Source organism: Numida meleagris, chromosome 2, assembly GCF_002078875.1.
Source record: "Numida meleagris isolate 19003 breed g44 Domestic line chromosome 2, NumMel1.0, whole genome shotgun sequence".
Lineage (NCBI taxonomy): Eukaryota > Metazoa > Chordata > Aves > Galliformes > Numididae > Numida > Numida meleagris.
The window spans coordinates 62,919,383-62,935,302 of NC_034410.1; the positions used below are offsets into that span (position 1 = coordinate 62,919,383).

General features: G+C 41.4%; 1 protein-coding gene across 2 annotated transcripts in view; it reads left to right on the forward strand.

The window, feature by feature from the left end:
* F13A1 (coagulation factor XIII A chain) overlaps positions 1 to 15,920 on the forward strand; it is a 60,107-nt gene that overhangs the window by 40,175 nt on the left and 4,012 nt on the right. For both annotated transcript variants that reach the window (XM_021386317.1, XM_021386316.1), the window contains 6 exons: positions 3,870 to 3,973; positions 4,733 to 4,821; positions 6,259 to 6,412; positions 6,987 to 7,274; positions 11,174 to 11,334; positions 13,849 to 13,985. In XM_021386317.1, coding sequence (XP_021241992.1) covers positions 3,870 to 3,973; positions 4,733 to 4,821; positions 6,259 to 6,412; positions 6,987 to 7,274; positions 11,174 to 11,334; positions 13,849 to 13,985 — 933 coding nt within the window. The remainder of the gene's footprint in view (positions 1 to 3,869; positions 3,974 to 4,732; positions 4,822 to 6,258; positions 6,413 to 6,986; positions 7,275 to 11,173; positions 11,335 to 13,848; positions 13,986 to 15,920) is intronic.

The following is a 15,920-nucleotide window of genomic DNA, read 5'->3' on the forward strand; positions in this document are numbered from 1 at the left end:
CACCCACTTTTGAGATTTCCTTGTGTTTTCCTGCCTTTCCATTCCCAACTGTTTACAATGGCTTCTGAAATCAGTCCCATATTTTTCCATTCTTTTAGGGCAGGGACAGATCATCTGAAATCATCCTTGCTCTGTTGAAATCCATACTCAACTTCACAACAGCAGTTCCTCCTGCCCTCCTGCTTTTCTTTGGCTTGATTACTTTTTGAACTGCCTTGTTCATCCTTTTTATCCTCCTGATGCATTTATTAGTACATGGTGCACATCACCCTTTGGGCATAAGTTAATGTATATTCCACACCTTTTTTATCTCTCCTCTGTGTCCTTTCTCTTCATTACTTTGTAGCTCCATGGTAGCCCACATGCAGACTTTATATGGCTTGTGTCTTAACCTTGATTTTATTTTTTAAAGTCTTTTATTACTTTTTTTTTTTAAAGAGGACAAGCTCAAGGTACTTACAATGATTTTTAAATGTATTTCTCACTTTTATTTATAATCCCTTGCAAAGTGGAAACAAAGCTATTTTTCTTTATTAATATATCATTTCTATTGCCTTGTACTGCTGAAGCTGATCTGTCTTCAGGTTTTAAATACCCTCAGACTTCAGGAATACTTGCAGCCCGGATTTTCAGTCCAATCAATCGCTGAGTGTTGGGCTCCCTGTGAATGCTATCTGACATTTATTCATTTTTATTAAAGAGCTTTTTCCCCCTTGGGATAGGAAACAGCAACAACAACAACAAAACATGTATACAAAATTACACAGACTTTGCAAAAAGTTATTTTTATAGAACTGGCCGGATTTGAGACCCGTCAGTACTGCCTCTGTCCCCTTACTTTGTTCTCCTTGTCTTTCTTAATGATGATATAAGGACACTTAAAGAATATTGCTCTTGGATAGGAATCAAGACTACTCCTACTGTGAAGTCCAAGCAGACTGGTGTCAGTACCTCAGCAGAAACTTGCTTGGAGTCACCCAGCCCCATGTGGGTTCATCTGTGTTCTGTGGATTTAGCCCTTCTAAGACCTCTGCTGTCCCATTCACTTCCAGCTCACTTTTCTCTCCATGTTATCAGTGTCTCTCTCAAACCTCATGCCCAGGATTATTTGCTAATGAAAGAGCAGCAACTGTTTTCAGCATGTCCTTGCCTCATAAGCAATACCAACTACTCTTCTTAAATTGTCTTCCAGGCATAAAACCCACCTGGTCATCTTTTATTAATTTCCCCATTGCTTTGTTTAGTCTATTCGTAATTATCTCTGTAAATATTTAATGGTCACTACATTGATCTGTATAGCCATTCTTGCTTTCTGTAATGTCTCAGGCTTGCTGTGGAATACAAGAAGTACAGATTCCATTTAAGAAATCATGACTGCAGAGCCAGCTCCTCAGCTGTGCTCACTTCTTCTAGAGTAAATTTTCTGCCACATTTTGGAAAGGGAAATGTTCCCCTCATCCTTCTTTCCTTGACACTCATGTGCTTTACAAGCAACATATTTCTGTTCATTCATATTCAATATCTTGATGTGCATTTGTTATTTGTGTGGCAGCAGACCTAGAGAAGGTGCTGTCCTGATGTGCTCAACACTACACAAATAAAAAACAGTGAGAAAAGTCCTGTCTCCTGGAGTGAACAGAGAAAAATAAGATACTGCATTATCTAATTACACAATTGAAGCAGAGCTGCCATGTTCCCCATTGTTATCCCCCCTTTGATTTTATCATCTTTCCCTCCTGCCTGCTTTTCAGATTTTTCTTTTTCAGAACACAAAGTCAATGACACATCCAAGTTTGATTCAAAGTGAACTTTCAGGTTAGGTATTGTCTCTCTCGGCTTTCAAAAACCCACCTGCCATAAAGTGCTCCCCCATCCTCAGGTAGCCCTCAGGTGAGCTGTGTTAGCATGATTCAGCATTGACTACTCTCAGCAGCATCAAAAATTCTCTGAGTGTGCGTCATTTTCCTTGAATAATTCCTTCTTCTGTAGTGGTGCTTCATTAACACTCCTAACTGACAAGTTTTACCCTGATCCAAGCTTTCATTTCCACTTTGAAATGTCTTGTTAGACAAGCCTCAGATCCTTCCAATTCTGCTATGTGGCTGGTTTTCACCTATTATTAATGAAATGGTCAGAGATTAACAATCCCCATTCCTGTTGCTAATATCATTGCATGTGCTAGGGGCTATATCAGCAACTACACAGATGTAATTTTATTCATTTCTGCTGCAGGATATGTATAATTTGAAAGCAAAACGGCCTCTTCTCTACTCTTTCTTTCTCTTTTTTTTCTTTCAGTAATGAAATTCAAATGCTTTGCTGGCTTTACTGCGCAACTCCTATCCTAGATGGGCTGTCTTCTTTGCTTGTGCTCTCCCTTCAGCACAGATAACACAGCAGGAATAAAGTCACAAGATCCATCTTGTCTGTTCATGTTTGAAACTTTCAGTGCACATTGGGATGATGCTGTAGTATGAGGCCTGCTCCAAAAGTAATGCCTCCTATTTTATTATGTTGGCCCATAACGTCAGAGATAGATGTTAGTGGTACGATAGTAGAGATTGAACCTTTTCACCAATATTCCATTACATTTTGCTGCCATGTGACAGATGGCAGCAGAGTAGCAGTCTGACAAATTGATGTCTGACATGGAAATGCATAGGAAGCAAAGGTTTGGAATTGAATTCCTCCATGCAGAAAAAAAATGTACCCATTGACATTCATCAATGCTTGCTGAACATTTATGGATACCAAACAGTGGATATGAGCATAGTGAGGCAGTGGGTGGTGTGTTTCTGCAGTGGCAACAGTGAAAGACAAGCCACATTCTGGATGGCCATGCACAACTGTCACACCAAAAAATGAAGAGCTCTTGTTCATCACTGGTGAAAATGCAGAGCTAAAGGTGATGACTGTGTTGAAAAATAGTGGTTTGTAGCTGAGAATTCGCTCTATCAAATAGTGTGATTGTGCTCATTGTATCTGCTGTAGCTTCCATGGAAATAAATAGGAGGCATTACTTTTGGAGCAACCTATCTCCTTTTGCTGCACATCCAACTAAATAAGGGTATTTCAAACCTGAGCGCATAGATTAATCACTCTCAGAAATTCATCTTCCAGTGATACTGTCCTAGTCCCTAAAACGTTACCGAGTCCAGAATGATCATAAGTGGATTTCATGGAAAGCTGTACTTTCTTGGAGATGTGGCATCCCTCACTGGTCTGAGAGACAAGAAATTGCCAATAAGAATAGTCTTACAAAGCCTGTCTTTTTCTCAGCCAACATGGAAACCAGCTGAGCATATTTTTTTTTCAGCCATGAAAACAAAGCTACACACTATCTTGTTGAGTTGATCCTGAAATCTCTTCAGTAGAGGTGCCAGAGCTTCCGCCTTAGTAGTTATAAAGCATACCAAGTTTCAATGGCTTGAAGAGGATTCAAAGCTTGCTTTCATGGGCATACTGAATTGGAGATGTCCTCCACTGATGGGAAGGGTCGCAGCCATCTTGTAGCTCCATTTTTTAGGGACATCAGGCTGGAAAGAGATTGTAGTGCGGGTAGCTCTTCATATTCTCCAACAGTCTACAAGCATTGGAGTCTTTTCTCAGTTATATTTGCAGTCAGCACACAGTAGAAGAATAAAAAGTCTTCAACTTGCAGACAAAGATCTATAATGACAGATTGTGGCCTTTAGGTTTTGACTAATAGTCATCAAACCAATAGACTTAAAATCTATTCTTTAAAAAGAGCAGACATTTTCACCCCTAAATTGACAGGTATTGTTGAAGCAATGACAGGTCACAGATTCGTTGTGGTGTTTCTGCTTCTTTCCAAGAATTCAGTATTCTGATCTCATCTCCTTTCTAAGGAACTATCATTGCTGGAATGAAGCTTGGATGACCAGACCTGATCTCCCTGTTGGTTTTGGAGGATGGCAGGCTGTTGATGGTACACCCCAAGAAACCAGTGATGGTAATACTGCTTGAAGTCCTCCTTAGCCCTCTTTGCAATGCTTGGGGTTTTTTGTGGCAAATGATGAGGTGACTATAGCTAAGCCAGTGTCAGCATGTGGACTGTGAAAACCCCCTGCACCAGATAATCATACTCATTTGTGCTCATGGCCTTCTCCTGGGTTGTTCCAAGCTCTAAAATAAGTCCTTTTTATAACACTGCTCATGGCATTTGTGCACAAAATCCTGCATGAGGATGGTCTTGCTTGGTTTATAAGAAATGTAGTTCCACTGCCAAAAGATGGCTTCCAAATTTTTGAAGAACCTGTTCAGGAGCCTGATCAAATAAATTCTCTTTCATTATGTGTCAGCCAGTCTCTACAGCCCTTGTTAAACTGCTGGAGCAGGCTGTAGGCAGGAGAGAAAACATGAAAAGCCACTACTGTTTCTTCCCAGTCTTTAATTTTCCACTTCTTGAAAGACATTTTTTAGCAGATTTGCAGTGAGTTCTTTCTCAGTTTAGCTGATCTCTCCTGAAACTACCATCTGCTTTAACCAAAACCAATGTTAACTGCATTTCAACCACTTGAGACTTGCAGTGGGTTTCACGATGTCATTAAGGTACCAAGTCATTAGGTAGTTTCACACTTGAGTTTGTATTGTTTAGAGGGCTAGCAACAGAAATGAAGCTTTTACATTCTCAGTTAGGAGTTCCAGTACGCTACTGAAAAGTTTCACCAAACCCAAGATTTATTTCTCAGTTGATCTCTTTCCCCCACAGGTATGTACAGGTGTGGCCCAGCTTCAGTTCAAGCCATTAAACATGGTCATGTTTGCTTCCAATTTGATGCTCCTTTTGTCTATGCGGAGGTATGTTCCTGAAACATTTTAATGCATTGAGTGTTATCAGTGGGACTGTAGCTGAGACAGAAGATAGGGCTCCACTGCAGTTTGTAGATTGAGAAGTTATTTGACATACTCATTGCATCAAAGACTAATCTCATTATTATATTTCGGCATGCAAGCCAGTAGGTGTGATATGGCTCTAATGAATGATACAGATTTCTCTCATCTCAGCTCACCAATGTAGAAAGCAGAAAAAGCTGTTCAGATTAAATTTCAGTATGTGGTCATCCAGATTCCAGCTATGCTGGCAAATGAGTCACCAGCTCTAGCTACTCGTTCTTGTTAGCTGTGACCTCCTTCTCAGGCTTGCCAGCAAACCTGGTTATGTTAAGGCTTCACTGCTTATTTCAGTCAAAATTAATGCTGTGGTTTTAAAGACATCATCGCTCGCCATGTTCCTTTTGGCTGCAGTGGGTCAGGGAGTGCTCACATGGGCAGTTTGACTGGCAGATCTGAAAAGGATATATCACCATGAGGAATGAGGGAGCCTGGCCTGGTGTTTTAACCTCTTACACCACCAGAGTTGTTGTGCCCAGAACTGCAGCAGCGATAGAGCAAGTCTCACTCAAATTGAACTGTTTCTAGCTTAGAACAGAAGAGAATAAGTATATTTTATCTATGAAGCACTCCCCTCTGGCATAAATCTTTTGATGCAAGGAATGTATAATCGTGCTCCCCAAGTCCAAATGGTATCTCTGTAGCCTAGTCGGGTTTACTCTGGCTGCTTTTCTGGAGTTGCATATCGTAAAGTACATCTAGTCATTATTGTAGAGTATGTCTAATTTTAAACATGGGATTTCAGTGTAATTAAGTAGTAGGACTTCAAATCAATGCAGGGAGAGTAGCCCCACAGAAAGAGATCTGGGGGTTCTGGTTGACAACAAACCAAATGTGAGCCAGCAGTGTGCCCTGGCAGCCCAAAGGGCCAACCATACGCTGGAGTGCATCAGGCCCGGCACTGCCATTGCCCAAAGGAAGGGGTTGTCCCACTCTGCTCTGCACTGTGTGGCCGCACTTCCAGCACTGGGGGCAGGTCTGAGTGCTGCAGTGTAAAGAGGGCATAAAACTGTTAGAGAGCATTCAAGGATGGTGAAGAGTCTGGAGGAAAAGGTGTATGAGGAGTGACTGAAGTGCCTTGGTTTGTTCAGCCCAGAGCAGAGAAGGCTGAGGGGAGGCCTCATGGCAGCCTCACACATAGGATTTGAATGTTGGATAGTCCTGTGAGGAGCCAGGAGTGTGGAGCCAGGAGCTGGACTTGGTGATCCTTGTGAGCCCCTTCCAACTCTGGATATTCTCTGATTCTGTTATTCTAGTATATCGTTGTTTTGAGAGGAGTTATAATGGCTTCCCTTGCTCTCTCTACTTCCATATATCTCAGTCCTTTTTCATTTGATTTTATAGGTTAATAGTGATATTGTTTACTCAAGAATGGGAAAAAATGGATCCCAAGTGATAGAAAAAATTGACACAACCCATATTGGAAAGCTGATTGTGACCAAGGCAGTCGGAAGTGATGAAATGGTAGACATTACCGAGAACTACAAGTTCCAAGAAGGTAACCTGAAAAAGAGTGGGACCATACCGACATAGGTTTACCTGAATCAGATCTTGAACTGTGAATTTACAGACCTCTGGCACTGAGGTTGCTGCATGGAAAGCTGCCAGCATGCCCTCTGGAACTCTCTTATTTCTAGCTCCAGCAGCCTTTCAGATGTCTTGATAAGAGCACAGACTTTGCTTCTTAGAAATGCTTCATACTGAGTAAGCTGTGGTGAAAACAAAGGGCCATCATGGAATAACTTGAAGCATACAAAGCAATTCAAGGCTTTCTATACAGTTGTTTAGACATTTCTTATCCAGGCCTGAGAAGAACAGATGTTTGCACAGAGTAAATCTGTGTAGGTCCATTATTATTAATTAAGCTATGTTAATTTCTTGGGTATAGCTTCAATCCTCAAGACCATCTCTATTGGAAGTTGTAAAGTTTTAATATCAGCTTTACCACAGAAATGTTCACTGTCCTCGTCCATTAATTTCAAGTGCCGCAAAGTGTGGAACATGCACCTTTGTGAGTGGGCTAACTCAGTATTCCTGATTCTCTCCTTAATTTGATTTTCTTTTACTTTTAGGCTCAGCAGAAGAAAGACTGGCTCTGGAGACTGCTGTGATGTATGGCGTTACAAAGCAAACTACACAGCCCACCACATATCAACCACAGAAGGATGTTGAGATGGATCTCCAAGTGCAAAAGGCAGTCGTTGGCAGTGACTTTAAAGTCACTATAGTATTCAGGAACAAGAGCCGCAACACCTACACAGCTACTACATACCTTTCAGGCAACATAGTGTTTTATACGGGGGTCACGAAGAGTGAATTCAAGAAGCATTCTTTCAGCGCAAAACTGGAACCTCTTTCCTGTAAGAGTCACATGGTTGTTTTCAAACGTGCTAACCTTATCTCTTTATGTCATTAACTGTCACCAGCATCTCTAATCATGGATAGAGCCAATTCTAGTAGCTAGGAGTATGATACTCCATTGGGTATCAGGAAGCCCTTTTACCACAGTCATGTAGAGCTGAGGCAGTTTTTTTCAGGCTGTTGCTCCCTGCATAATGCTCTCCCATGCTGAGCTGCATGTCTGATTGGTTCCAAGTACAAATCTGGCTTTGGAGGATGGAGTGGTTCAGGATTTGTGTATTTCAAGAGATCTAAAAAGTGTATCTACAAGTAGACTGTGCTACTATACAGCAGGGGCATTTGTCAGTTGGGGATGCACCCTGAAGGGGGGGTGAGTTATCTTTCCCTGTGTAGTGCTTGCTTTTCCCAGTGCCTTCTGGTCTGTGGTGGGGAGATCATACCTCCTTCTTTTCATGAGAAAAACTGTTCCGGGCAGCCTAGCTCACATAGCTGAGGGCAGGAATTTGCTCTGTTCAAAGTAGGGAAGGGGGATGTTCTCTTTTTTCATTTTGGACATAACCAGCCTGTTTCCTGTCAGCCATGGCAGCCCCATTTGGAAAGCAGTCAGTAAGTGCTGAGGATCTGCCGTTCTCCAGTGCTATGGAGCAGGCTGGTTGCACAACTCTGGCTTCTCCAGCAGCAAGTGACTAGCAATCACTTGTTCTTCTGACAGGCCTGTGCTCTTAGGTCAGTGAGTCCAGCTCAGAAAAAGTAATGAAAACATGCTCTGAAGCAAGCTAAGTCAGAGTCTTAGAATCCTCTGCTTGAGTTCCCTACTGAGACAGCAAGGAGCAATGATTTTGCTTTCTTGATGCTGCTACTGGGCAAAAGCAATCTCTGATGAGTACAGTGGGAGTGGCAAGATGTCAGGAGCCCATAGGATGGATCTGGTGCTGGATCACAGCAATTCTGGTGACATCTGAGCGTTCTCACCTGTCTTCTCTGTCTTGCCCCAGCTCAAGAGGCACTGTGAGTCTTCTCAAAGAGGCCAGGTTTAATTTCAGTGAGAAACCTCTGAGGAATCACAGTTCCTACTGTGTCTTGAAGCAACCCTTGTGCTTTCTTCCACACTTTATTTACTATTTGTATGTACTAAAACTGCACATTTTGATTTGGAGCTGATTAACCTCCATAAACTAGGTGTCCATTTACAAGGATCTGCATTGTGAAAGTTGTTGAAAATTCCACCTCCAGGCTACAACAAAGCTCTGAAAGCTGTTTTCTAACTCCTCCAAATCATTTGCAAGGACTTTGGAAATGGTCTGTCTGGGTTGCATTGAGTTGTTCCATCAGAACCTATCAAAACACAGTGTGAGATTTGAAATTTCCTTGCATGAGTTATTAAATATTTGATCTGAAATCCTGCAAAACTTCTGGAGATTTGGATAGGCACAGTTAAAAATCAATTTCAACTGCTTAGTCTAAATTCCATACCACTTCTATAACAGGGAATTCAGCCATATCATAGGAGATGTGTAAATATCGATTATACCTCTGGCTGTGCTTCGTGCTTGCTTCCAGGACTTACAATAAAGTTCTCTTGTGCTGCAAGTCTGTGTAAGATATTACCACCCCAAATACAGCTTCAGTAGTGTTTTGAGGTTCACCTATCTCCTCTACACAAGAAGTGAAATGAATAGGTGATGCTTTAAGTGTCAGTGAGCTTCATTGTTCATTTTTTCTAAGTAAACGGTTTCTGAAAAGTGTCTCGAAACTGTTCTGTAAGCTCTAAACTGACCGATGACAGGTAAGCACAGACTGGAGAAATGCACCTAAGAGAACAGAACATGCTTTTTCATTTTATTTTGTGTATACAAGAAGTGTGTCCTCACCGTTGCCTCTGGCCAAGGCAACAGGTCTTAAGGTATTATCACTTTTCAATGTGAAAATTAGCTCACCATTAAACTACAGTCACCAACTTGTAGAGCGCTTTGTCCAATGACAGGACAAAAAAAAAAAACAACTCTCACAAGTTATGTCTTCTCTAAAGGTACTACATAAAACTTGAATGTGAATCCTTTTGCCTTTTCCTTGGAAAAGAGTGTGGATGCAGTCAGGAATCATGTCTGAGCAGATGGGCAGTGTGAAGGGAGGCAGCATAATCATTTGTGTGAGCGCAGTCTGTCAGAGGTGTGGTAGTAGGATACCTCCTGAGGCACTCAAGCAGAATTTGTAGGCTTCATTCATGCCAATAAGTGTATGCGTATCTGGAGGTAATAAAACACTACAGTATAATAAAGAAGTGTCAAAAGCATTCTTCCAGACTGTGATATTTAAAGAATGAAGCAAACTTAAGTTTTCAAACAGGAAGTGAATGAATGCATAATTTTCAGGATAATGATTAAAGGAATTGTGTGGGTTGAAAACATCTTTGAGGATTTGAATAGCTTAAACCTTCCAGTGCCTTCAAAGGTGCTCTCTATTCAGTTATATTTAGTTTTTTTTTTTTTTTTTTTTTTTTTTTTTTTTTTTTTTTTTTTTTAAGGGTGTAAGGCAGCTTGATTTTGTGTCTCCCTTGGCTTTCCCGGGTGCTGAAAGTGGTACTGGCAACTTACCAGCACAGCCAGTGTGAAGGAAATGGAAGTCTATTATTCTTTCTTTTCCCTGCAGTGATTAAATTCAAACAGAAAAATTCTTCTCTCCTTCCACTATAAAAGCAAATTCTACTTAGATTGTAACTAATTTATTTATTTATTTACTTATTTATTTACCTTACACGGATGAGAAATACCTCGCCTCATTTATAATTTACGATTTCGGGCATTATGGGAATTTCTTTTAAAAGAGATGCAAAGTGAGAGGGAGGTGGGGGGTGCATCAAGTAAATTTGAGGCTGGCCTGGTAAATCCAGGTCAGGTGGTTACCAAGGAAATAACTCTGAAACCAAATCAAGGACCAGGTTTTGATATGAGCAGATCAAAATTGTGAAAAGGGGTGAATGTGTTTACCCAATTGAGTTAAATTATCTCAGTGTATACCATGTATGTCACAAATATGATACAAATAATGGTTAACAATAATAATCGCAGTTAACAGATGGGAGACCTTGATATGTTTACTTGGGTTATAATGAATGTTTAGAAAGGCAAGATCTCCAGATCTATATATTCTGCTTGGTCAGTTAGCAGATCTGCTTCTCTGCATCACCGTTGTTGGTCTGGGAATTGCAGTTCAATATGGTTACATTAATGATTCCCTGCATCTCAACCATCTAGCCCAGGGGGACTTGTTCCTTCCAATAATTATTGTCAGGAAGCACGTGAAGGCTCTCTGGAGGGCACGCTGGCGACAGGAGGAGTCATTTGCTAAATGTTGCATGCAAGCCCATTACAGGACAAAGGCAGATATCCAGACATGTCCTGGGGAGTAGACAGTCTCTCAAGTAACTCACAAATGCCTAAACAGCTGCTCTGGTGGCATCCTTGGTGGCACCTCTCTGTGGGGAAGAGAGGCTGAGAAAGCATGGGAATAAAGGGGAAAAGCAAAGATTTACAAGAGCAGCACTCAGGACTGTTTTGAACCTTTGTGTCCAGCAGCTACTTACTGCCAATGTTGCTTCTCGGTTATTTTGTGGTAGTGCCTGGGAATCTTCAGCAGTGTCCTCGGCCTGCAGTGACAGGCAGTGGGCAGAGGCTATGCGCAAACCCAGCCATTACATCAAGGAGCTCATAACCTAAATGCAAAGAGAGCAAAACATGAGAGGAAATACTGAGGTAAAGGAATAAAGGTAGTTTGGGCAGTAGAAAAAAGTCATTCTTTGGTGCTGGGACACCTTTCTCCAAGAAATTCATGTAACTGCCATTGAACGTGTCGAGAGATTGCTTCAGATGCATTTTTTCTTTTCTATTTCTCCCCTCAGCAAGTGCTTTCGATGTTATGATCACATCAGCCGAGTATCTCAATGACCTGCTGGACCAAGCCTCTTTCCACTTCTTTGTGACGGCCCGGATCAATGAAACGGGAAAGATTCTGGCTGTGCAGAAGGCAATGGTCCTGGAAATGCCTACCCTGAGAATCAAGGTATCTCAGGGCTGTGAAGGAGATAAGTGATCATCACAGTGTGCATGGGCTGTTTGTTGACTTCTGGGATAGTGGGTTGTGCGTGTGTGCACGTTAGACCCCTGGTCTAACATGAACCTTATTAACAGCTACCAGTTGGAGTGTGAGGGTGTATATGTATGTTATATATTGCACTGAGCAGCCTACACTCGAGTCTGAGGCTGACAGCATTACCTGTAGCAGAGAGCTAGAGTGATCTCAGTGGAGAAAGGAGGGGAAAAGATGTGAGAGAGCTGGAGAAGCTCAAAGGGTGAAAGAAAGATTACTCACTCAAGTCACTCAAGTCTTCAACTACTTCAAAAGTATTCTATTTAAAGCAGTGTGATTCTCTTGCTGAAGAACAGAATAATGCTATTGCTAACATGGGTTTGCTTGAAAAGCTCCTCACTTTTTATGGAAGCTTCCTCCAAACATGGATGAGTGATCTCCATTTGGAATGGTGCTTTCAGGATAGTGCTTTGCTGCAATTCTGTGAGTGTACTGTTAGTGGGGTTTTAAACATTTCTGCAGTTGGTGGCATGGTACCTCTGAAAATAGAAGTGTAGTGACTCTGACAGGACATGGACCCTATGTTGTATCTCAAAGACTGCAAAAAGCCAGGGCTGAGATTGAGAGTTCTCAATTCATAACTGGGCATCCAACTAAATTGCCGCGTTTTCAAAAGTGCTGAGCCTTTGTGCTTTGAATGTGCTTTGAAAAATGCTTTGAATGATGTCATTTGGATCTGTTTTTTTTCCTAATAGTGGAAAATAAAAACAAAAAATCAGAACACCTGTTCAGGAAGCTTTACATAAAGCTACATGACTGTAGCTCTGTAAAATTAAGGATCTTGAAAGACATCTATGTTTATAGACCCTTTTTCTCCATGTGTTTATTTGTTCAGGTTTTCATATAATAATATCTGTAGTAATATGAAACAGCAGCCTTCCACAGAAAACTTTTTTTTTTTAGGCATGTAGATCAAGACTATAGTAAAGTTTGCGAAAATAATATGCTCTGTTTCAGAAATGATCTGTTAAAGATTATTATTATTTTCAAATTGAATTTTTTTTAATTGAGCATTCCAGAGATGAGGTAGACAAAATGGGTATTTGAATTACTGCTTATCTTTAAAGTAGAATTCTTTCAATTCAGTATTTGAACAGAACATCTTATACAGGATCCTCAGTTTCAGCTTCAAAACATTTATCCTCCCTGCTCTTGTGAAGAAAGGCAGATTAGTATATGGGATATGTGGTTGCCCAATAACCATGTCTTCTAGTAAAACTGAGTTTGTCTCTTTTCTACTTCTTTTTAATATGTAAATATAAGGTGAAATTTTAACAGGTGATTTTTTTAAAGCATGCTTGTGTGTGCATGTGTATATATGTATTTTCTGGGAAACTTCGCTGTATTGCTTTTTTAAGAAATCTGAGGAAGCTATCTCCCTGGTTTTCTCATCAGATTTCTTCATTGAACATGTTTGTCAAACTGGAGTTCTTAATGTGAAAGTAAAGGAGAAGAATGAAAAGCTTATTTCCTTTCACATCTATGGATACACCTTTGATCTTTCTCTGGTTGTCTAAGAAGACTGTCAGAGTTAGCAGTAGAGGAAATTACATTTTATTCTAATTTTAGCTTGACACCAGATTACAAAAGTAATCTTGGTGAATACAGGTCATGATCTCAGTTGCATGTGTGGGAATTCAGGATGATTTTGAATTCCCCCATGTATCAATGATCTTCAAACATCTAAATGGGCAATTGAAATAAAGAGTATGTATGGCCCCTAATTGGGCTAGGACTTCTGAATATGCCACTTTTTTTGCTAATTCAGGTGGCTAAATGCTAATTGAGTGCTTAGCTGTGAGTGTCTCATCTGTTATCCCAATCAATATATTGGTATTTGTCATGGAGTGATACCTTAGACCAGAGTCTTTCCAGCGTTTTATAACTGCCAGACTCCTTAATGATTTGCAGGAGGGCTGCAGACTCTATCATAGCATTTCAGTTTTACTTAGAAGTTACTTCTTTTTCTTAGCTACCTTTCTCAAAGCCCTTTCACATTTTTCATGGACCAGCTGGCATCTACCAGTTGTAAAATGAAAACTCTGCTGGAGCCACGCACTCCAGGGCTGGCAAGGAGCCTGGGGAGGGGGAAGAATAAGGGAGAGTGTCCCTGTTTATCCAGTTTCTCCCCTAGTTGGACCTCAGCTCCAGGGCTGCGCAAGCAGATATCTACTACTCCTTTAGAAATGAAGGCCCACCTGTTGACCCATCATGGGTAGAAAAAATGGGTAGAAAAATTGGTAGTGGTAGAGATGATGGGCCCATCCAACAATTTTCTTCTTGCTAGACTCTCTCAGCTTTGTGTTCCTTTGCTATGTGCTCCATTTCCCCCTCTCTCTTTCCTTACAGGTACTGTGTATTTAACCCTATGGTCGGGCATTTTATTATTACCAGCTTGCAAAGCTTTATCCTTACTTTGTTCTGCAGACTAAAGGCGAGATGGTCGTTGATAGAGAAATGTCTGTGGTTGTGGAGTTCACCAACCCTCTGAAACAAACCCTGGAGAACGTCACACTCCGCCTTGAGGGACCCGGCGTGCTGAGTACAGTGAAAAAGGAGTTCAGGTAGGGAAGCAAACACAATGGCCGCCTTCTTGCTCATGGGAGGCAGCTCACAAGGGACACTTAACTTATGCAGTGCTGAGTAATACAGACACTCTCTTTACTTTCAAAATCAGTACACAAGAGGGCTATAGATCTCAACAGTCAAGAGTTACGTTGTCCCTTGTGCAAAGGGGGACTGTGGTAACGTTTCATCTGTTCAGCATCAGTGTTGGAGAACAGTGTTGTGGCTGTAGGTAGCTGCTAATGCAGACAAAGTTTACTTTTTCACTGCATTACATAATTTTTAGTGCTTGACAATAGCACCTATGAGTTGCTATCACTGGAAGACAGATTTATCCAATGCATGAGGTGTTTACTGCTACTTGCTCAGTATGTGCAAATCAAGTCCGGTGCTGCTCTTCAAAAAGGGCTTTTCTTCACTCATGTTAGTCATGATTATACAAGATGTTCAGATACCTCAGATGATCTTTACAAGCTTAATGTCAAGACACAAAATGTGTGCTGGATGCAGTAGAGCCTGCTGGGGTAGCTGTGGTGGGTACACAAGCACTTCTTCCCAAGCCTGCAGAAAAGGAAAGGCTTCAGTGGCCTTCATTTTACACAGTTGTGCTTCACACTGACACGGGACTACTTCTACATGAGCAAGTACTTTTCTAAACCCTCTTTCCATTTGGGTTCAGCTTTATAAGCTTGTCATTAACTGGTTCCAGGATATATAACGGGGATCCTTCAAAATTTTGCAGTCATTTCTTATTCATGGACAGCCAAAGTGATGCTATCTATCATTACCTGTGCTGATCGTCTCCAGGTGTGTGCAAAAGGAGTTTGAAAAATAGCCTGTGCTTCAGCAGCTGCATAATTTGTCAGTATTATCTGCAGCCAGGAGGGGAGGTCTGAACCTGATGGCACCTGGGCCAGGGATAAAGAGATCAAAACCCGTCTCCAGAGTGGAGCTGGACAGAAAAATGACTGTGAAAGGGCATCCTACTGTGCTTGCTTTGTGCACGTGGTGTGTCACAGATGCTGCTGAACATGACTCAGCACAGTCCACAGGACTTACACGAGTTGCAGCAGTAGCCCTCCTTGCTGCCCAGTTGTTCCAGCCCCCTTGTTGTTCTGCATCCTTCATGTTCCAAGAGATGCAGTGGGCTGTTCTCACCTTCAAGGATGCAGGAGTTGTCAGGTACATCAAAGGCACAGGAGTTAGGGAGAAGCATGACTCACAGAACAGACGTCATTTTCCTTCAAGTCACCATGTTTTCCCCTTTGCAGTAGTGCCCTTGGCATCATTTAAAATGGAAATGGATCAGCTTAGTCATTTTAAAATCTGTGATTTAACTTCCCTTAGATGAATAAAGGCTGCAGGTTATACACACAGAGGACAGAGCAGGGAGCAGTTGTAGTTTATTTAAATAATAATCACATTTGCCTCCATGCATTCAGAGTGATAAATGGCTCCTGCATGTGATGGCTCAGCATATTACACAGAACCATTCATCACCGAATTCTCTCTCAGGAAAATCGGATTGGGGTGGCTTTACTACACTTGCTAAGGGAATTAAACCTATTCTGGGCCTTCCCTCTCCTTCCACTTCTTCCACATCCGTCAGCAACTGTCACAAATGGGACTTGCCTTTAGCAATTGTTTGTGGGGATGAGACTGTTGACCTCACAGTATTTTTAAGGTAGCTTTTCTATATCATATGGGTCACTCCACAAAACACATCTGTGTGATCCAGTTGATGTAACATTATTATGGGAATGAAGTGGCATGGGGGCTTCTGCCTTCATTATTCACAAGTGATATTTAGCTATTAGCTGGAGGCAGGTGAAGAACATCACTTACAGAAAAGCCTTTGGCAGCAGCAGTGCCAACAGGGGGCATAGTCTTTGCATGACAGATGAGAATTAACCAGGCAGTGATGGATATTGTTA